Raw genomic sequence first — 23232 nt, 5'->3', positions numbered from 1 at the left:
TGGGATCCAGCAGGTGACACTGCTTCACCCAGGGGACCCAGAGCATGCTCACTCTGCCAGATCTTGCGAGATGGGTAGAAACCACTGGAGATAGGTGATCCTGCAAGTATCCTGGTCCCATGCAATACAGGCCTTTAAAGATGACCATTAGCACCTTGAATGGCACCGAGAAGCCTACTGGGAGTCAGTGCAATTCAAGTAGCAGTAGTTTTATATGGGCATACCATGGTATGCCCAAAATTACATGTGCTGCTGCATTCTGCACCAGCTGAAGCTTCCAAATGGTCTTCAAAGGCAGCCCCATGTGTAGCGCATTGCATTCTATCAAGAGATGTCTAAGGCATGAGTGACTATAAGCAATGCCTCCCAATCTAGGAGTGCGCAAGATGCATTTGTGTAAAGGGTCAAGCTGGAGCAGTAAATCCAGTAGAAACTCCTCATGGTGCACCAACTCTGTCTAGGGCAGTGTAATCCATTCAGAGTTAATGACAGAAAATCACTAGATCCTCAGTACAGCCACTGAGTCTTGTCAGGGTTGACCTGAACCCAAGCCTTCCCCAACCAGACCCATACTTCCTCCAGGCACTGGGAAAGCACCTCATTTGGATGGGCCGGGACAGAGATGTACAACTGAGTATCATCAGCATACTGACATTTATCCCCATGCTGATGGATGACCTTGCCCAACAGTTTCACATAGTTGTTAAACAGGGGGGTGGGGGTAGAGGCAAGCCCTGTGTCACCCTACAAAGCAGACAGCTAGGCCTGGATCCTTCCCCACCCTATCACCACTAACTGGAACTGGCTTCAGAGGAAGGAGGAACCACTGAAGAACAGTGCCTTAGTGAGATATTTTATCATTCTCTGAATAACTTCATAATGAACTAATGTCAACCAGAAACCTTTGGTGTCTGACTACTGAAGTTGCAGAAAGTTGACAACCTGAAAACAAGGGAGGAAAAACAGCAAACTAGCGTTTTGCAGGATAATTTGTACATTATAATTTTCCTGCCATCTTCACATGATATACTCTACTACACAGCTGTCAAACCTAAGACATTAGAGGCTATTCAGATCCTCCAGTGAACTTTACGGTACCCCATTATACTCCATAAAGATTACTGCACTATTTTCAGGGCTAGGAAATTATGCCAAACCATAAGCTGTTGCATGCCAAAGCATCAGTCCTTTTTAATTTGCCATGCAGATGAAGCAAGAATGCGGGCAAAAGGCAGTCTGTTTCTTGCCAGCATTTGCTGGCAGGAGGTACATTTAGATATTTACCAGGAGAAAAAATGTGTATTGTCAGTTATGGAAGGAATATCTGAATTCTGTATTTGCTATCACTAGTCTTGGTCACACGTAACTAAGACATAAAGACATAAAGAGATTTTTAATCTCTGTAGATTAGCCTAGTGTATTATGTCACATCAGAACCAGACTGTACTTTTTCTTTTAACAATTCCAGCTTAGCATTACTGTGTGAGTAGCACAGCTACCATATTTATTTGCAATATTCTCCCTACTTCCTTAAAAGCTCCACATATGTGCCTATAACAAGGTGGTACTAGATAAGGAAACCAGTTGTGGAGTCCCTGGGGTTCTCTGAGCTTGGTTCTTTTCTTGCAAACGTTTCATTACCTGGGTAGGTAACATCTTCAGTGCTAGAATGGGATGGGGTTTGCTCTCTATTTATATACTGTGGCCTGCCTTGCCAGTGGTGGTGGGGGGTGGGGGTTTTCTTTTGCTCCTCTGGGAGTTCCTTGATTAGCATCTGTTTACTGCTTGATTGTGTGCCTGGTGGTGATCTTTGCTTATCTGGGTGATGATTGCTGGTGAGGCGATCTTCTGGTCTTTTGTCTCTTTTGAATAGTATGTAGCTGCTGTTTATCTCTATGTGTCTGTTAATTGCTGCCTTGTCTGAATACCAGGCTTCCAAGAATTCTCTTGCATTTTTGGATTTAGCTTGGTCTAAAATGCTGACAGTTTCCCAGTTAAAACTGTGGTTGAGTCTGTCCATGTGTTGTGAGATTAGAACCCCAAGGACTCCACAGTCCAACCATGAGCTATGCATATTCGCCTCTAAAGGAAACCAGTTGCTGCTCAACCTGAAAGGAAAGTGCCCTAAAGGAGCTCTCTGTCCTTCATTTAATGTGGAAATGCATTAACTAAAATGTGCTGAAAAAGAAGGAAATTGGCCTTTTTATCTCAACAGCAGGCTACCCAGCCACGCAACAGCAGGACTCTTCATCATCTCACTTATGGTAAGCATGCTATGAACAGAAATGCCTCTCTTAGATTTTTAAAAGTTAGTTGTGATAAAAGCAGGCATGCAGCATGAAATATATTATGACATGAACTGCTTGTATAAAAAGTATTGTTCATCAGATTCCTTTATTTTATTTTCCTGTATTTCCAAGTAAAAATAAAACTCGTTAGCTGTATTTTCTTTTCCCAATGCAATTATGTGAAGGAAAAAAACCAAGCATGATTAGAAGACAGATTAACCAACAATTCTATAATTTAACAAATAAAGATGCACTTAATTAGGCTTTAATTGTTAGATGCTCCATGTTGAAATGCAGAAGATAATTAACAATTTTCTAATATCAGTAATAGCCCAAACAACTGGGTATGCTTTTAAAGAAAATAATGGCAATAGGAACTAGTTACGTGAGTCTCCATTGGAAAAACATTCATGTAACTGACAATCAATCAATCCACTGTCAATCAGTCCACTGCTATTTAAACTTAGAATCATAAGTATGATTCTCTTAAGTATGTGCAATATTGAAAAATATGATATTCTGGAGCAATGAAAACAGTCAGAGAAACTGGACAAAACAAAATGCAGATTCAAATACATAAAGACAGTTACCCATGATTGCCTATCATGAGTGGCAATGCAAGACCACATTCATCTTTATTATTTAATTCAATAATGTTCAGAATACAGTGAAGGAAACTCCAATATTAACTCATTGGCTTTGATTCTGGCTTAGTATGTTGCATGAACCTGGCCACTGTGAATTGTAAATCATGGTTTATGGTTTAATGGGTTGTGAACCCACCTAATTGTTAAGCATGGTTTAGAGTGATCTGTGAATGGAGTCATGCATAAATAGCCACTCACATTCACATTTTCCAGGTTCAGGGAAGCAGATTCTGGTTATGCATGTATGAAGAGGGTTAAGTGCATCCTTGCACCCTGGGAAGGGCAAGGCAATTTGGAATCACCTGTAAAAACTTCAGCTCCCAGCCATGAAATAGGGTTGTGCAAAGCATTAAAAAGTGCTTTGCAAGACTGAGAACTGCAAATAAAGCACCTCTGTTCACACAGTTGAAGTACCCAACACTGGCGCAAGGCTCATGTGGCTGCTTCAGCTACTGACACCTCACTTTCAAAGCAGCCACATGAGTCTGGCCAAAGTCATGGCTGCTTTAACTAATCAAAAAGAAGTCCTTGGGTCGCACACCTTCAGATTTATGAAGCACCTTTTTCAAATGTTTTGAACAGCTTGACTACTGAAGAGCAAGACACTCATTCCAGGAAAATGTAGTCATTCGTGAGTTTACAGCTGGTTAACCAGGGTTCTATTGATCAATAAAAATGTGTTACTACTTTTAGGGGCTAGTTAGTACCTAATGTTTTTCTTCTTTGTGGCCATGTTACATTTTTCAAAGATATTTGATGCTCGTTTAAAAATAGTCTGGACTGGAGAAACAAAAGCAACAGGAAGAATGAGATACTGTACATTCTGAATCTGGAAAAATGCAAAATAAATAGAAAATTTAAATAGAACATAAACATTAAAATATAAAGAAGCTTTTAATGAAGTTTTTAGATGGGTATAGAATTTCTGTGACAGTTCTTGTCATTGATATGCAGAATTTCCTAATAATTAGAAAAGATTGAATGTTTGTTTCTGGTTATTCTGTTCTCCTTTATAGGATGACACTAATATTGAAAAATAAGCTTCTAGACATTGTAATTACTGAAAATAATTTGATCCAGGTTTCAAGGGATTGAATTGCTTTTTAATTAAATAGGAAGCTTCAGTAATCCAAACAATACTGTGAGATATGAACTGCATGCAATTAACTTTCCCAACACAGTGCTTTATCCCTAGTCACATGTTGTTATAACCAGTTAATACTATAGATGTTATGAATATAGTATGTTTAATGTTAAATTGGGGATATTTCATTACACTATCTGTGGCATAATAACCACATCACCTTTCTCCGTCAGAGGTTTTCCCCTTTATTTAGTGATATTAGTGTTGTGATACTATTTTCTTTTTTCTTTCACATACAAGTAATCTTTTTTTAAAAAATTAAAGTGATAAACATCTGTACCTGCAGGTTAGAAGGTAGAAGAATTTCTATAGATAAGTGAAGGACTACAGAACATTTCTTTAAAGAATGGAATTAAAACTATAGGTCAGTAATATTGCCCAAACCTAGGGTCATCCATGGAGGGGAGAGGTGAACAAAGTCAAGACGGCAGTCACAACCTGGAGAGCAAAGCCCCACTCTTTTTTTACATTGCATTGCATGTCCAATGAACATAAAAAAGAATGAGGCTTAAATTATGTGGTCACAAATGCCATATTGGCTTTTTTGCCCCATCTGTAGATGCCCTCTGTGTAAGCCCCAACTTTGCCATATTATAGGTTTCCTTTGGACTGGCTATCCTCAGTCACTCATTTCTACAAGAGATTGGCTTTTTGCATTTGTCTTCTGCTATCATTGTAAAACCCTTCAAGATTTAAATAAATATGTGGCAGTAGATGAGCTTTCAATAAAATATATATGTATTGCTAAATATTGAGAATGCCATTATTATTTTTTAAACTGTATATATTCATAAGATTTACATACCACCTCACTCCAGAGGCTCTAGGTCGTATACAAAATCAAACACAGCATAAAACATAATCTAATAAAAATAATAAAATATGTAAGCAGTAATGAACAATAATGGTGTGGATCTTCCTAGCTGCTTTTGTAAGAATTCAAAACTTGATTTTAACCCGTGCCCATCTGCAGGCTTTACACAAAAGACTGCTTACGGAAAAGATTTTACCAGCCCGCTCACCCAATAGGAAAACAAACATTCTTAGGAAAATCCACCAATGATAACTTCTTCTCATGCATAGATTCTCTCTACACCTTTGTTTAATCATAACATGTACCAATTTAGAGCCTAACAGGGGCATTTCCAGGAAGATTAAAAAAAGTCAAGACGGCGGCTGTGACAATCAAAGTTCTGCTGTCTTTTACATGTGCAATGACAAAAAGTGACAGGGCCTTGATTGCACGGTCACAGTGGCACTCTTGACTTTTATGATCCTCTCTGTGTTTACCCCTGCTAGGCAAACTAATGTTAATGATATTATTAGGAGCCTCACTTTATGTATTTTGAGAAATACGTATCTACAAAACTTGCTAATATCTTTATGCAACTTCCTGCATCACTTCACTGCACTACGCTGCACTCTAACACATGATGATTAATATTAGGAAAGAGTTTTTTTCCTTAGACTAAATGTCTGACTATGTCCTGCAGTCCTTGGAATGATCAAGGGATTAGGCCATTCATGGAGCTGACTTTCTAAAAACACACAACTTGATGAAGTTGTTAATAGTTTGTGCATTTAGAATCTTAACTGGCAAATGTAAATATTCTTAGTCTTCAAGATTTCAGAATATCCTTATACAGTGGTACCTCTAGTTACGAACGCCCCTACTTACGAATTTTTCGAGATACCAGCTCCGGCCCCAAAAATTTACCTCGACTTGCGAACTCGCCTCGACTTACGAACCGGATCCGTGGCCATTTTCTGCCCGTTCCACGTGGTCCGCGGCCATTTTTCTGCCTGTGCCACGTGGTCCACGGCCATTTCTGCCCATTCCACATGGTCTGCGGCCATTTTTCCGCCATGCCGTGTGGTCCGCGGCCATTTTCCACCCCTGACACATGGTCCGCGGCCATTTTTCCGCCCCTGACATGTGGTCCGCGGCCGTTTTTCTGCCCCTGACGCGTGGTCCGCGGACGCCGGAACGGATTAACAGTAATTACATTGAACCTTATGGGAAAATTTGCCTCGTGTTGCGACCAGTTCGAGTTGTAACCAGAGTCACGGAACGGATTAAATTCGTAACTGGAGGTTCCACTGTATATCAGAAACACTACAATATCTAGAACTGAATGACACCATCCTCATTTATAAGCCTTCCAACAAACTGTTTAGGAATGACTTTCAAGAATTTAGCTAATGGATTTGTAGAATGCATCATTTATATGATACAATTAAGGGGCTGAATAAAAGGTTTTGTTCTGAGAAGCAACAATTAATGGTATTCAGATTACATAGATCAGAGCCAGAGTATTCAGTATTTGAAGCAAATCTGAAAGATACCTGTATTTTTTTTCTTTGACATCACACATTACAGGCTTTTTGCAAAGAAGTTTCACATCTGTGTCTTCCTCCTTTGATGACTGTAAATGAGGTGCAGCCTTTACTCCAGTATGACTGGGACTGGGACATTTTCTATTACTGTTATTTTAAAAAAAGAGCAACCTTTTAAAACCCTGCATTAATGCAAAACTTAAACTGGAAACTGAAGCTGTATATTACTGAATATTATATACATTCTTAACATTAGTCTCCAAATGAGGCTGATTATCTTCTTATTTATTAATTATAATTAGTGTAAACCTGGCTATTTATTTTAAGCATGTATACATCCAACATTTCAGAAACTGACCTACAGCTATTTTTTTTTCTTGGTAAGGGCAACTGTAGTAGTATTTATGTATAAAATATATTTATGTATCACTTTTCACGCAATTGCATCTCAGAACCATTTATGTTAAAACAAATGCAAGTAATAAAAGCAAATTAAAGCACAGTTAAGAAATGCATGTGAACTGAATGTTAAAACAAATAATAACAGTAAATTGAAATGCAGATAAGGAAACAGATTCAGTGAAAAAGGGCGTAGGAGGAACAAAACAAAACAGAACCATTCATCCAATATTCAGAAAGAGAAAGCCTAAATGAAGAAATAGGTCTCCAAAACCACCTCATGGATGGAGAGCATTCTAGAATGCAGAAACCACCACTAGGAAGACTTGCCCATCAGGAAGCAAAATGGCACACTGACAATCTTGGAATATGCAGTAGGACCTCCTCTGCTTAACAGCAAAGGCAATATGTCAGGTATCCTGGTCTCAAGGTATATAGCTCCTGATAAATCATAAGCAAAACGTTGAACCTGATGTGGTAACTGACTGACAACTGGTGCAGTTACTTCCACAAAGGTTTAACATAGTACGTCAGGTGCCCCATGCAGCCACCTGGACACCACATTTTATATCAGCTGCAGCTTCTAGGCCAATGGCAAAGTTAGTCCCCCAAAGAGAGCATTACAGTAACCTAAATGTACCTTTCCAGTATGGGTGAACAACAGTATCTAGGCCAGGGGTTCTCAAAGTACGGCCTGTGGGCTGGATACGGCCCGCCAGGGTCATTTATCCGGCCCGCCCGCCTGATTGGCCGCCACTGCTGTCTGTCAGAAGCGGAAGTGTCGAGGCTGTGTTGGGAGCTGCAGGCGATGCATGAGGAGGGAGATCGCAGAGCCGGACTATTCTACATGACAGGTATGCCGGGTCCGGCGGCTCTCCTCCTCTCCTCATACTCCAGAGGAGGGATCCTCTGTATGCATAGGAACTCGTTCATGTTTTTTTCAAACTATAGTCCGGCCCCCCAACATTCTGAGGGACCGTGAACTGGCCCCCTGTTTAAAAAGTTTGAGGACCCCTGATCTAGGCTGTCCCTGTTTCCCTAAGCAGAAGCAAGGGACGTTCAAAGGGGGAGCAGATGGTGAAAGTTCAAATGCAATGCGAACTCCACCCCTTTTACTGACATGCCATGAACTTGAACACACGTACAAATGCAGTAAAACCTGTGTCCTGATAGTACAACACTGTTTTCCTCATTTTGATGAAAACACTGGATCTTGTGGGTGCCTCTGCCCATATGTAAAGCTTCTGGAAGCTGGTTAATATATTTGGATTTTATTCATCAAGAAAATTAAGGATTGAAATGTAAGACTGGCTCAGTTTATTGAATAATAACCAAGACAGGAGAGCCCTGTGTAAGATTTGCAGTGGTCTGTTTCCTTATCCTGCTGATGAGGCAGACTTGTCCAAAGTTAAACTTTCAGACTATGGTATCTGTTTGTTATGATGGGCAATAAATATTTCAACATCTTTTCAATGTCTGTTGCCTTTCCTACCAACATGCCTGTGTTAGAAATGTGCAAAGCAGTCACCTGATCTTCAATCTCTACTTTTATCAGTATGCTTTTATAACACTTTAAAATGGACCCTTACGTATCTGCTATAAATAGCCTTTGGCATGAAGGTCTTAAAGCAGGTAGTTCTTTCCAAAATTTAATGTAAGAAGTTATATCCACTCTGGAAACCTAACTAGCTTGCGCAAATCTTACTGTGTGGATTTTCTGAACATCAGACTGGGAGGCAATATTAGATACTCACTCTAAAAAATCCTCCCTGTTTGGTATGAAGGAGGCATCCATCTCCACCTTTACTTTTTACTCATAATTTCTGCACATCAATAAATGTGTGCCATTCGGTAGCTTAAAGGGCAAGATATTCTTTCTGTCCGGAATGCCTCTCTTCAACTTTCCTGTATGTGGGATGGTGGCAGATTTTCCTCATGACTATCTTTGGATGGAAATAATTGGAAGGGAAGGAAAGCCTTGGAGGCCATAAGCAGAGAGAACTTAATCCCTGCCCCTTACCTTTCCTAAGTAGTGGGATAGGGGGGAGGACTCTCCTGTGGTTGCATCCTTTGCACCAAACAGAAAGAAACCTTTATGCTGAATATCTAATCTTCATTTCTGAAATGGATTAGATGATTATTGAATTCTATAGAAAACCAAACCACTAAAACTGATGATAAAAGTTTGAGTTTTATAGTTACTTCACAAACTTTAGTTTTAAAAAATCCTCCTCTACACAAACACTGTTTTCCTCTACTGCTTACTGAACATGTTAATAATATATGCGTTAATAATATATACAAACCTCATTTTCAGGTGTTTAATTCTCTACCCTAACACATACATTTACCCTCACAAAAATTTAAAAAAATGTATAATCATAACCTAATTCCCCAGCTTTGTATGCCTCTGGCTGAAGGATGTGTCTTCAATAAAACCATGAGTTATAAATATAAGCAAGTGTGTAACTGATATAACTGCCATTGACAAAATGCATTTACATTGATCAGGATTCAAATCACTATGTAACTTGTTCCCAACACCGAGTGGAATTTGGGGTTGGTATTTCTTAAATAGCAATTCCCCATGTTGCCTATGGAAAAGCTTCAAAGCACAGAGAGATTCAGACACATGTTCTGATGACATGTGGGATTAAACAGCTCAAGAGGAAGAAAAAACAGAAATCCCCTGGAAATACCTAGAGCCTTTACTGCAAATACCTAAAGCACTTCTCTAAATTTCAGCCTTAGAAATACACCCCGATGAGTCAAAACACCTTCCAGGTAAGTTCTCCTCACAATTAAAAAATGAATTGACTTAAAGAATTCACATTTTAAAAAAATATCAATCACAGCCTTATGAGTTCACTCTTGTCTCTGAAATAAACAGTGCACAGATGCCAGATGTTCTTCAACTTCAGCAACAGTAAAAACACATGGTACAATAATTTCATTAGGTCATAATTACTTGATTATAGGAGAAGCTGATCTTTCATTTATTTCTGACTTTCGATTCCAATGCATAGGTGGATTATTCAGAGGTGTCTCTCCACTTAAACGGTCTGAAAGCGTATGCTCTTTGTTCAGGTTTATTTCAGAATATGGGCAGTTGACCACACTGAAAATTAGAGACAGAGAAGGAAAAACCAAAAGATTAGACCCGGAAAACACTTCCTAGTTGGAACGAACCCCATATTGATTACAATTTCTTTGCAATTGGTTGGAATTCATTAACAGACAGAAGCGTAAATGCCGGTGTTCCTATTTGCGGTATCACATTCTGCCAAGTATGTTGAAGTGTACAATGTTTATTTCTGGGGGAACATGTTGAGGAAGCATATTAATTTGTGATGGATATTTGCAATTTAAAAACAAATATTTTCTTTACCATTAGAAATAAGAAAACTATATTCTCAAAGGTCAGTGGGATAAGGGGATGGGATTCCCTTCTGTCAGCAACAAAATAATAAATGCTCTGAAAAGACAGGGCAGATTATGAATAATAATTGTTTGTTTCTCCTCTCCCGCTTTTTCCCTTTCTTCTTTGCCGGGGCATCAATACTTTTGAGACTGTATAGCAGCATGTTATTTTAATGAAATATTCTTGCCCTGCTGTACCATCTGGCAAGAAAAATATATGAAGCAGAACTCTTGCATTTTATTAGGTTTCCTAAAAGGAAAGAAAAGTAATTACAATTATCAGTGTTAGGATCACAGTCTATCCCAGGTTTTTTCAAACTTTCAGGCTGTGGAGCTGTTCGTTAAAAAAAAAACAACCCTTAATCTCTGATCAAGAAGCGAAGCTCTAGTAATAGAAAATTGCCTGTGTTCAAATGAACTTTTGTTTGGTCTTTCATGGAACCCCATCAACTGCTTGAGGAATCTGAAGGTTCCCCAAAAGGCAATTTTAAAATCTTGGTTTCATCCCACTGTTCCATGAAAGTGGCTAGTCTGAACAGTACCTCTGTTCTTCAGTTTACAGGTAGTCCTTGCTTAACAACCACAATAGGGACTGGAAAATTGGTCTTTAAGTGGGAATGGATCATTAAGCAAGTCACCACATAATTGGACCCAATTTTAAGACCATTTTTATGATGGTTGTTAAGTGAACCACATGGTTGTTAAGTGAATCCAGCTTCCCCAATGGATGTTTTTGCAAGAATTCACTTAATAACCACATGATTCGCATAATGACCATTGTAAAAAAGGTAGCAAATCACGATCACGTGACTGCAGGGGGGTGGTGCGATGGTTTGCAATGGTCGTAAGTGTGAATACAGGTCATAAAGCACTTTTTCCGAGGTCGTTGTAACTTTGAACCATCATTAAACAGTCATTAATCGAAGACTACCTGTAGTTTGTTCAGATAAAAGTAGTCAGCTTTATTTTCCCCTAATTTTTGAAAAGGTAACCCTCTTTATGGAGTCAGCAAAGATACTAAAGATACCATAATATTATCAAATCCAAAGATCTTACTCTTGCCTACTTACCTCCATTTAATATTTTTTTTCTGAAGTCAGGAAATTATAAAATGAGCATAATTAGGGTCTGAAGCTGGGATTGTATTTCACACACCTCTTAAGTGTCACACAAAGTGTCTAAAATTATTTCTTCGAAGTTTGAGAAACACGCAGATAAAGTGCTTTCAACAAAGCACACAAAATAAAGCTTGTACTCTTTCTGCTAAACAGACAATATATTAAAAGATGCTTTTTTTCACTGTTAACATCTCAGTCCAATTATCAAAAAACTCTTTAAGATAAGAAAAGGTTATAGCCAGCTTAGCCATTTAACTCTTTTCTGCCTGGTCCTTTAGTTCCCTCTAGTGTCCATTTGCAACTTTCATCAAGCCTCAATTCCTAATATGGGTTTAGTTCCATTTCGGTAGTTTCCCACAAATGTATTATTTTATTATATACTTGTTTTTCAAATGTTATAGCAAAAATAACCAATGTTCCAAATCTCAATGGTCTCTCAATCTGTTTAAAACTTTCTTAAATCTATATATATATATATACTTTTATATATATATATATATATACATATATATATATATATATATATATATATATATACACATACTTTTTGCCAATTGTGTACTCTCTTAAATTCTTGAGTCTGTTTAAAATTCTTAAATCTAAAGAAGGTAAAACTCACTGGGCATCAAATTAAGCTCATTGTTTTGAAAATCACTAATATCCATAAAACGATTAAATTTAACATTTCTGAACGTGATTAGAAAATGAGTTTGACCGGCTTAGTGTCCTTATTAAAGATTCTGCCACTCCTGAGAACAAAGATGTCATCTCCTTTGGCTCCTGGCACTCAAACCTGTAGGAGACTGCTGTTTTATGGTCTCCTCATGAGGAGCTGTCATTCAGAGTACTCATGAGCGATCTCCCATTCTCTTCTTCTCCAGAGAGCTTCAAAGGACTGGTCTATTCACCAGTCTTTTCATTCTACACAGTGGTCATTGTCTCCACTCATTTGCGGAGACATCTTCAGTCAGCCAAATTTCAGAAAAGATACAGATTTCAATGGATACATTTTTAGAAGATTATGAGAATTTTTTTTTAAATTACCTGATATAAACGTTATAGAGTTTGAAGGTATGGAAGGCAACGAAATTGAGATCACCAAAATGGGAACACAAAAGACAAATCAAGAAAAGGATCTGGACATGGAACAGCTGCAACAAGAAATCCTGGACGATGCCTCTTTATGGGAAGAAAAGGATCTGGACACAGAAGATCTGGAGGATGCCTCTTTATGGGATTCACAAAGTAGGCTGGTGAAAGCTTTGAAGACTCCTCTTGAATAGAAAGATTGATGAAAGATCAAATCCTGAGATCCCATTGGAATGATTTAAGGGTTAAGATTGTGAAGGGTAAAAAGAAGAAATATAAAGTTGGACTATTTGATCAGGGATAAATAATTTGTTTGATATTTCTGGCAATTCCTAATGGACTTTTTGCTGAACGGAAAAGATATTGATTTCTGGATTGCATATAGATAAAAGTTAGGCTATGGGGAGAAGAATTTTTTCATTTGTAACTTTAAAAGAGGGTGAAAAGTTATCATATTAGTTTATGCTCGGTGTGATGAAGGTTGGAAGCCACTTCTTTATTACTGACTTTGTTGTTTTTCTTTTTCTTTTTTTTTCTCTTCTTTTTTTCTCTTCTTTTTTTTCTTTTTTCTGTACCTTCTGAACTTTTTTCTTCTAGTTTAGTTTGTATTAGTTTTTACTATGTTTATTAAAAACTTCAATAACATTATTAAAAAAGGATTGTCAATAAGCTGAAGTACCTGAGGTGAAATATAATGTTATGTTAATTCTTTTTCCCTTAAAGAAGGCCTTTCTTTATATAAGAAAACAAAAGGAAGAAAAAAAAAACTTAACATTTTATCCACTGTTTCTTTTTTTCCAGAGCCACTGATATTTTTCCACATACCATCCCACATTTATCACTCGTTGTGACAGAATTGTTTTTAATATCACAAACCTATTGAGAGTCCTAACCAAAAAATATGGCATAACCATTTTGAAATGTTAGCCTCAACGAAAACAAAAACAGTCTAGTTTGTTTAATGTTTAGCTTATTTTGTTGAGTAGTCCACAACACCAGCCTTTTTGGGATTTAAACTAAAGAAGCTGTTCATTCAAAGCAGCTCTTTCTCATATTAGTCTATTTTAATTCATACCATTTTTCTTCAATAATTTGGATCGTTCCATCCTTGTGCATGCTTTTCAAATAAGACATATCTATCATTTCACTGATTTTCATCAGCCACAAAGGGTCAATACATTTTGTCACTTTCTTACTGATCAGTGGATGGACAGAGTGCAAGTATATTGTTCTGCAGGAATAACCCAAGTATTATTTTACAGCAATGAAAGGATAAACCTATACTTGTTTGTATTCTTGGTCACACACTTTTTTGTTACATATTACTTATTACATTTTCCACCTTTTTCCACATTTCCATCAGGATCCTTTTTATCCTGATATTTTCATGCTCAGAAGAGGTGTGCCTATTTATTTAAGTTCAATAATAGGAATGAAGGCATATAAATCACTGGTAGAAAAATAGTTGCATGCAGAAAGCCTGACGTCAAATCCCTAGACTCCTAAGTCAGCAGGCCTGTGAGCCTAAGGCCTCAGAAAGTTCATGCCAAGGAAAATCAATACAAGAGGCCTGGAAGGGATGAAGATTGGACTCAGGATTTTGGAGCTGCCATTGTTCAGCTGAACTGTCTTTCTTTACAAGGTGTAAAACCAAAACCACAAAAAATGAATGCAACAACTCAATCTTGTGCATGTGTGCAGCTGTGTGGGATTCATGTGTGTCTCTACCGACAAACATGTTTGAAGTCTTGAATATATATACCCTGAGACCAACTGCTAAAATGTAACACGTTTCTGCGGTGAGCTTCAAAGAGCCAACCAGCATAACCGTTCCCAGGATCATTAATTCTACTGTTCCTTACATACTTCCCTGCTGATCCCACCATGCACGTGCTATACGTTTTCTACCTCCACTGACCATAATGTTTAGCCTGGGATTTTCCCCACTCCATTAATATGTTTTTTCAATCCTTTCTATTGTATTCACTGTGCCTCACTGTGAACAAAAGAGAATTATGTTCCAATTAGTGTATATACATCTACAGTCCTGTAGGATGGAAACAACACTTGAAGTCAACACTTCATTCAGTTTTGATTGTATATAGACAGGAAAGTTCTTAATGATTTTGCAGTGAGGGAGAATGGAAAAAAAACTAGAAGTAATTAGTTCCCTCTACTACTGGCTTGCTTATCTTAATCCCTGGCTATTAGCTTAATCAATTGCTAGCCATCAACCATCAGGAGTCTTTTCCACTCAACCTATCCTTTGAAGCCAACAGTTTTTTAAAACAGTGAGTAAAGACAGGCTCCAAGTCTCAGTATAACAAGCCTATTATTAATCAGGTGGATGTTAATTGATTTACTCCATACATTGAGACATAGCCTTTGAACACAATGGGACTGGATATCCCCTTCAAGTAAAACATGAGAAATGGATGTTTGTGAAGAATAAGAAATTATACAATTCACTTGACAGCAACTTTGCTAAGAAGGGATTTTTCAGGCTTTTAGGATTTAAATTTAAGTAAGTACTACACAGATCATAAGCATGCTTAATAGCATAATAGAGCCCTCAGTGTTATCTTGTGGTTTCACTGCAATACAAAGCAAAAGCAACACTGAATTTCTATATTAACTCTTTGTGAACCTTGTTGCAGTCTACATGCATTGTACATTGCTAGGAGCACCAAGTAAAACCAACTTCCACTACAAAATAGGGGATTAAATGACAGTGATTAATCCTTCCAAATGAAAATAGAGCAATAGGAGCAAGTGTGAGGAAAAGAAACTTACCACTGCATTAGAATCTTGTGCATCAACATTTCTCCTGTACCTATTCCTAATCCATCCAGCCTCATTCAAACCGAGACTTTATTTCTCAAAACAAAGTGAAATTTCAACATCTACATGAAATTATGGAGAGATGTTTTCAAGTGATTATGTTAAGGCAGTGTTTCCCAACCTTGGCAGCTTGAAGATGTGTGGACTTCAACTCCCAGAATTCCCCAGCCAGCAATTCCCCGGCTGGCTGGGGAATTCTGGGAGTTGAAGTCGACACACCTTCAAGCTGCCAAGGTTGAGAAACACTGGGTTAAGGGGTCACCAATATGCTGATTACACCCAGATGGATGGAGAACAAAAAGAAAAAAAGAAAATAATCCAGTGCTATTTTGGAGATACAGATTATGGTGCTTTGTCTGTCCACTGTCTGTCTGCTTTGGATGGGATTGCTAAAGGGTTATATTTGCATTTTGAAAGACGCTTGCCACTTGATGCATAGATAGTCTTTTGATTCTGCTCAGATTGATAGAATACCTACAAGCTTACCCAGATGAAGTCCTGTGATAGTTATTAACACTTTGCTAGTTTACTGTTGGGATTCCCATAAAGCATAATACAGGGATAGGATCAGAACAAAAAAGTTGGAAGGGACAATGAGAAAAATAAAAATTGATAGTATAATTTGGCAAAAACATTCACAGGGGCTGTGGGCACTCCATTCAAGCTTTGAAGAGCCATCTGTGGCTGTATGGTTGCATGTTTTGTGTCTAAATTCCAAAAAAAGTGACCTTCTCTGTGGTGGCACCCTGAGTATGGAATACTTTTCCAAGATGTTATCTGCTGAAGGGAAATCCTCTTAGAAAAAAACCATGAAGAAAGGCTAAGTAAAAGACTTAACTGAACGTTTGCCTGTGTGAATTGTCAGCTGACCACCTCTTTGGTAATATCGTTTACACCAATAGCCTAGGATGAACATGACAACTCATGACAGCTACTGGCCAGAAATTAATTATATTCAAAGCACTGAGATCCTCTGAGAATTATATTTCTCCCCAGAAGCACAGGAGGTCCACAGGTGGAAGCTGGGATTTTCCTTCTTCTCTGGGCTTACAATATGTAGACTAGTGACAGCCTTGTCTTTGAAAACACTCTCACTTATTCCCTTAATTACCAGCTGCTTGTTGGCAGAAAGGTTCCCTTCTACAATGCATTCTTTTTATGGTTTTATTGATCTATAAAGGGAAACCCAAATATCTGAAATAGAATCAGTGCTTTTATGACAATAGCAAACCAAGCAACTAAGCTCTACCAGCCAGGCAAAAATCCTAAGTAATTCTTTTTTGCAGAAATTGTTCTTTTAGAAGACTGCAGAAGACTAGCAGAGCACATCCATGAACACTAACTGGCAGTCAGAAGACACGATGATAACCCCTTAATCTCACAACGCATGGACAGACTCAATCATAGTTTCAGCTGGGAAATTGTTAGGCTCTTAGACTAAGCCAAATCTAAAAATGCTAGGGAATTCCAGGAAGCTTGGCATTCAGACAAATCAGCCATCAATAGGCACATACAGTTCAACCATATTTACACACCATTCAAAAGAGACAATAAAAAAGCTAAGAAGGAAACAAAAAGACCAGAACATATCCTTTCCAGCAGCCAACACCCAGATAAGCAGGTATTATTACCAGACAAACAATCAACCAGAAAACAATATCCTACCAAGGAGAAAATCACACCGCCACCCAAAGTGTCAGACAAGCTACTGTATATAAAAAGGGAGCAAAACTCCACACTCACTCACACTGATGATATTACCTAGCTGTGTAATGAAACATCTGCAAGCAAACAACCAAGCTCAGACAGCACCAAGGACTTCGTAGTTCAACCCTGAGCTACATATATTATCTTCTATTGTTCTTTTATTTCTAAATACAAAAGTTTTTACCTAATTGCGATAGGCTTTAGTTAGGTAGCTGATCTGACCAGAAACCTAAAGATCACAAAAACAGATAAAGCAGTGAGAAAAAATGAACCTAGCTTCAGCAGTTCATTGATGTTGGTACCTGCCATCTTCACTCATGATTCGTCAAGGCACTTAAGGTACACTGTCCGTTATCCTGACACTAGTTTGTGGCAGATCAGTCCTCCTGATTCCATCTGAAATTTTTCATAATCACTGTCTGGTCAGGTCCATCCTGATAAGATTCTGGTTCTACATTTTTTGCTCGGCATGTGCTGATAAAACAATGCAACGGCTCTTCCTGGTTTTTATTAGTCAAGTTCATCACCTTTGCCTCCCCCCTCCACTACTGTCTGATAAGCAGTTGTTTTCACTCTCAGCCCCCAAACTTGCATAACTGCAGGGCCAATCCAATTAAGCTAAATAATAAGTAACATAACTAAGGCCTATCTGCTGTTATGTCTTGCTGAAGCCGCAAGCAATGTTCAGTGAATGTCCTTTTCTCCAGATGCTCCTATCGAATAAGGTGAGGAAAGTGGCAGTAAGAAAGAGTTTCATTAGTGAAGTTCTGTATGCGGAATGTCCTCTCAAGAGAGGCTCACTTGGCATCTGTGATATGGCCCTTTTTATTCTCCCAATTATTTTAAATTTTATCATATGCCATCTTGCATTTTGGCTCTTGTATATGCTATCATTTACTTCTGGTGAGCCAGACAACTGATTATATTTAATTCTTTTTGTCATTTTGTCTTTGTGAACATTCACACATACGTATGGTTTAGAAGACTAGCAGACTGTACTACCATGAGTGTATGTGGTTTAATAACTTGAATGTATGAGTTACAAAACAATTGGAAAGTCTATTCTACTCCATATAGCACGTGATATGGGGTTTCTCATAAACAAACGCAAGATATTGAGTCATTCATTTGTATGCAAACCTGAACTTTTTTTTTTACCACCACAGAACTCTGAGGTCCTTATTAACATTTTCATTTAAAAATATGTTCATTTTAGCCCTGTCATAATTAATCATTGCACACTTTCATCCAACTTAAGCACTGTGCTATCAGAAAATGACTGATCAACCTGCTTTCAGACATTTACTTGACAACATAAATGCACCTTGTCTTGAACATTTCCAAAAGCATATTTAAGTAGAGCTTCAACAGAGATAAAAGAACCAATGGACTGGGGCCTGATGTGAATAACTACCCATTTTACACTGCCTCTGTTAATTCAAATGGAATTTCAATTTGAGAGTTCAGGGACAACACGGATTGCTCAGGGGGAGATATCAATATTACGTTAGTTCCCTGAATGCTACTTACATTATTATATTTCAATGCTTTTTGTATAGCAAATTTGTACCCACATTAAATTACAAACCACAGTGGTAGCAAATACAAGTTATTACAACTATTTTTTGTTGTTATTTAAATAAAAGCATGCTTTTTAATAGTTTAGTGCCTCATTCTTATTCATAGTAGCCATCTAGTTGCTGACAGGAAGCCCATAAGATAATAGCACCTTTCTGCTCATGCTTCCCAGAACTGGTAATCACAAAATACAGTAATAAATGCAGTATGTATTTATTGATTCTCTCTGCACATGCTATTTTCCACTCCAGCTTAAGGAAAACGTTTACACCCACAATTTATCAAGAGACACAAATGAAACCCCGTAAGTCTAATTTCTCAAAATTACTAATTTAGTCAAATGGTTAGGTAGAATCAATCTACTGCTTGGTCACTACATTTTTTGTTTGTTATTGGTAAACTGGCATTCACAATACAAGTACAAAAAATCTGTACTTGAGGCAAAAGATAAAATCTATGTTCTAGTCAAGTCCAGTCCAAATGGAAGGAAAAGCAAATGTAGCTATGAAGAATCAAAATCTTTCTGATATCCCATATAGATAAGATGAATGCAGACAAGAGGGTCTGAACAACTGAAGGTTAAGGAAAAGATAGAGTATTAGCTTCCACATTCATTGTAAAATATGTTTCAGTATACTTGAATTGTGGCTTAGGACAAAGGACAAATGCATAAACTTTACTGATCAATTTCGATACAACTGAAACATTTGATTGGGCTTTGAGTTATAATAGCATATGGACCTCAATTGTTTTGTTTATAACTTAAAGCAACATTATGGGGGAAAAAACTATGTTGTGGGGCTATAAGATTTAAGCTTTAATACAGACTGAGTTCTCGATTTTCATCAAAGAACCAACTAACAGTTCTGCACAAAATAAGGGCGATATTCCACAGACAAATATACCTAACTGAATGTTAAGTAGAAATCTCATACTACAGAACATCATATATGAAAAGCTGAAACATCATTGCTCAATTGTGAGTGCTCTCTTGATCAGGTGCTATATTCTGGCTACAATGATGTCATGGTAAACCTAAGTTATGCCAATAAAACTACCAGCAATGTATGTTGTTTCAAAATGATCACCAAGACAATCTAAATAAATGGATACCTCTTTTTCTTAGCAATGATATCTTGTCTCATGGACAGCAGTTAAATCAAATTCATGGCACATTGTAATGGGGCACCTCTACTAAGCTACTGAAGCACCAGTGCTTCATAACACATACCTGTGGTGGCCCATATGCCTGGCTCTTTTTATGTGTCCAACTCCCCTGCAGCCTGCTGTAGGGCACCCTCCTTGTTCTAAAGCTTCTACTAATTCCAGTGGACCTAGACAAATAACATAAAAACCAACTTCAACATTAGTAAGAATAGAAGATATGCCTCATATTTACTCAAATCACACTACAACGTAAACAATGAGCCCCTATAATCCCTTTCTAAATGCTTAAAGACAGTCCAAGTTAAGATAAAGTATTTGAATTACACAGCAAGAATTTGACTACCTTCTCAAATTGTATGAATATAGACAAAACAATGATTTCTATGACTTTGAAGGAATCCACCTGTAACTTTTTTCATGGGTTAGTAAATACATATATGTTTTGTGTTCTCGAAAATCAGAAAACCCACAATTATACTTATAATAGGGTTTGATCATCAGTGTTTCCCAGGGGATCCATTGGTTTTCATAGAGCTTGAAGCATTTACTCCATGAATTATTACAACAGTAACCAACGTGGCTCTGCCACACATTATTTTACTGACATAGAAGAAAACAGGCTGGCAAATATTTATTGTATTTTTACATTTTTACAATCTTACTAAGAGGGGGCTGAAGAGGATGTCCAGTTTTTCCACACCAGCCTGCAGGATGTATGTCAGGGCTATCTGCATCAATCCAATAATCATAAATACCATCCCAGCCATCAAAGTGGATCTAAAACACAAACATACAGAACACTGAGACTAAAGCAAAGTATCTTTCCCTTGTAGTCTCTCAGACTACTTTCTTTTTCTTATAAAATCATCAGTAGGTTATTGTTTTATTATTTGTATTAGAGGCTTTATGAAGAACTGTAAGTGATAAATGATACAAAAGTACCTATCAGCCCCTAGTTTGTACTAATTATGGTGGCTTTACATTTATTTTGCTAAGAAAAGAATTCCATAGTTATATTCCAACTAGTACTTTAAGATTTTCATGCACGAGTTTAAAGTTTCTTGAATATACAAATGCTCCTGAATTCAATCTTCATGTGATGTTGGCTCCCGATGCTAAATGCAGCTCATTCCATTTTTTCTGAAGCCTGCCAAATGCTTGATACAGCCTATGGCTTTAGTCTGAGGCATGCTGCAAAAACAGGGACAGTGAACTCTAATATGTTCTGTTTGGCATTATACAGTATGTCTCAGGTATGTTAGACCCTACTGTGAACGTATTTGCTTAAATAAGTTCTGAACAACTAAACTAAATCTATGAAATGGTATATTTAAAACTGCAAATGAATGCATCCTGAGCTATAATTCTGAAAACTGTATAACTTCTCGTAACTGAATTATTGCAAATTGTACTCAAAGTATCTCAAAGTAAAGCATCAAATGTTTAGATCCTAAAAGCTCTTTATTCTAATCATTGTGCAGCTGTTATACTGTAATTATGAACTAAGTAAATATACCCCACGAAATCAAATTCTGGTTATCAGAGAGATATAAATCATATGGTGATGACTGACTTTGCAGGTCTGAAATCACAAACCATGGCTAATTTACCACCTCTTCTTTTCTCAAACTAGTGTGTAACTTCCTTCACTTTAGTATTACAGTGGAAACAGCTGGTGCAATCTTCATTTGGATTAATACTGAAAACAGTTGATTCTTTCTTCAACTAGGGACAGCACAAATTAGCAATGTAATTAGGAGGGAAGTACAACATGGAGTCTCCACAAGATGCAAACTTCACAATCCTTGCAAACTGAGAAAGACAGAAGGAAAGTGAATGTTTTTTCTTGAATATGTGTTTACAGGAGATCTAGTGTCAAATTTATGGGGTGTCTGTGTATGTATGACAGCACATGTCCACTCTCAGCTTACAATCCCCTGATATGCTGCTTACTTTTATATGCAACTCTTCATTGCAAAAAAATTGCCCACAGTACGGAGGCCTATGAAATTAAAGATCAATTTTGATTGAAGGTCCACTAAAATTCTATTAAACAGAACTGAAACAAGACCTTATATTGGTACTCTTTAGGCAGTTTACCACACTATACTCCAGATACATTATCTGTTACAACTGGTGAGTATATATCTGAGATCAACCCACCTCAATTTTTTTTAAAAAAGCCTTTCATATGTAATCATGGAACTCAAATTGTTATAGACTTTAATCGAATGGAGGCATTTCTGCACTTATGAAGTTATGTTCCTCCTATTCAATGAAGTGAATGGAGAACCCAGAGGAGTACTGTGTGTAATAAGGTATTATCATTTATAATTGTTCAGCAAAGTATAGATGTTCCCATTTAAAAGTCAAGAGCTGAAAAAAAGAATGCAAATTACTTTAATTCTATGATCATCTGATTCAACCACAGTGGCTACTCTGATAAGCCCAGGATTCCTCTTGTCAACAGCTTCAAGTTTCATATTCTTCTGAAATCCATGAGAAAGTTTCTACAAAAGAGAAAAATATTTTCAGTTTAAATTTCATCTATTATTTATACCACAATGTTCTATAAAATGCTAACCAAAGTAGCTTACTATAGAAAGAAAAAATAATATAACAATATAGCAATAATAATATCACCAATTTAAAAAAATGAAACACGTTTTTATATTCTGTTACAACTATTCTCAGGGATTATGAGGAATGTTTGATTTTTTCCCCCCATAAGATAGTCTTTATACTTATTTAATTAAATCATTTTTTAAAAACCTTAAACTTTGTTCAAATACCTGGATAAGATTTGGAGACAGAGAAGAAAGACAAACTCATGTTTGCCTTGGCAGATCCAAACTGCAACAAAATTATTTTAACATGCAAACCGATGATAGTAACTAAATTGACAATATACTATTACATACTGAAAACAAATAAAACTCAACTATCAAACACAGGCATTTTGTCTTCAAGATAACCTTGGTTCTGGATCAGATTTGGGTAAAGTGCTAAGACTAACTTTGGTATGGCTTAGTGTGCTATGTGAATATGGCCAATGTGGCTTATTTGACAAACCATGGTTAATGCATGAAATATGAACCCAACCATATAGTTGGAGGAAGCCCGTTAGCCATCTAATCCAAGTTTCTGATCTGAATCAAGAAATCCAGAGCTTGATAATTGTCAATAGATAACTGTCCATCCTGACTTATACAGCCTTTGGTCTCACCCATTAAACGTATTAGAACTTTACCTTCAGATAATCAACCTTGGGATGGTTTATCTGGGATGAGTTTGACCCTGTGAATCCTGAGGAAACAGGTATGGTTCTCTGCAGCAGCAGCTCTGTCACCTAAGTTTGGACCTCTGTCCTGATGAAAGCCTCCAGGGAGGTGATGGGGAGTTGGGATGGGATGGTGCTGAATGCATCCTTGAGAGAGGGAGTATTATCCCCTTCTTTGAATATGCAGTGGTGTGCCCCCTCCTCAAGAAGCTGTTGC

The 23232-nt window shown here is 37.4% G+C and overlaps 1 protein-coding gene across 3 annotated transcripts in view; it reads right to left on the bottom strand.

Annotated features, from left to right (window-relative positions):
- Positions 1-23232, bottom strand: part of L3MBTL3 (L3MBTL histone methyl-lysine binding protein 3) — a 77837-nt gene that overhangs the window by 9718 nt on the left and 44887 nt on the right. For 2 of the 3 annotated variants that reach the window (XM_007437397.3, XM_088140732.1), the window contains exons 14-18: positions 22135-22245; positions 20398-20512; positions 19800-19902; positions 9784-9933; positions 6426-6563 (exon numbers count right to left, since the gene is read on the bottom strand). In XM_007437397.3, coding sequence (XP_007437459.1) covers positions 6426-6563; positions 9784-9933; positions 19800-19902; positions 20398-20512; positions 22135-22245 — 617 coding nt within the window. The remainder of the gene's footprint in view (positions 1-6425; positions 6564-9783; positions 9934-19799; positions 19903-20397; positions 20513-22134; positions 22246-23232) is intronic. The other variant, XM_088140737.1, reaches the window with a different exon arrangement.

The sequence above is a fragment of the Python bivittatus genome, unplaced genomic scaffold (genome assembly GCF_059951505.1).
Source record: "Python bivittatus isolate LINGU-HERP-01145 unplaced genomic scaffold, Pbiv_v1 ctg000020_np1212, whole genome shotgun sequence".
In the NCBI taxonomy this organism is placed as follows: Eukaryota; Metazoa; Chordata; class Lepidosauria; order Squamata; family Pythonidae; genus Python; species Python bivittatus.
Note: the sequence above shows the minus strand (reverse complement) of the source record. Positions and strands in the feature narration are given on the sequence as shown.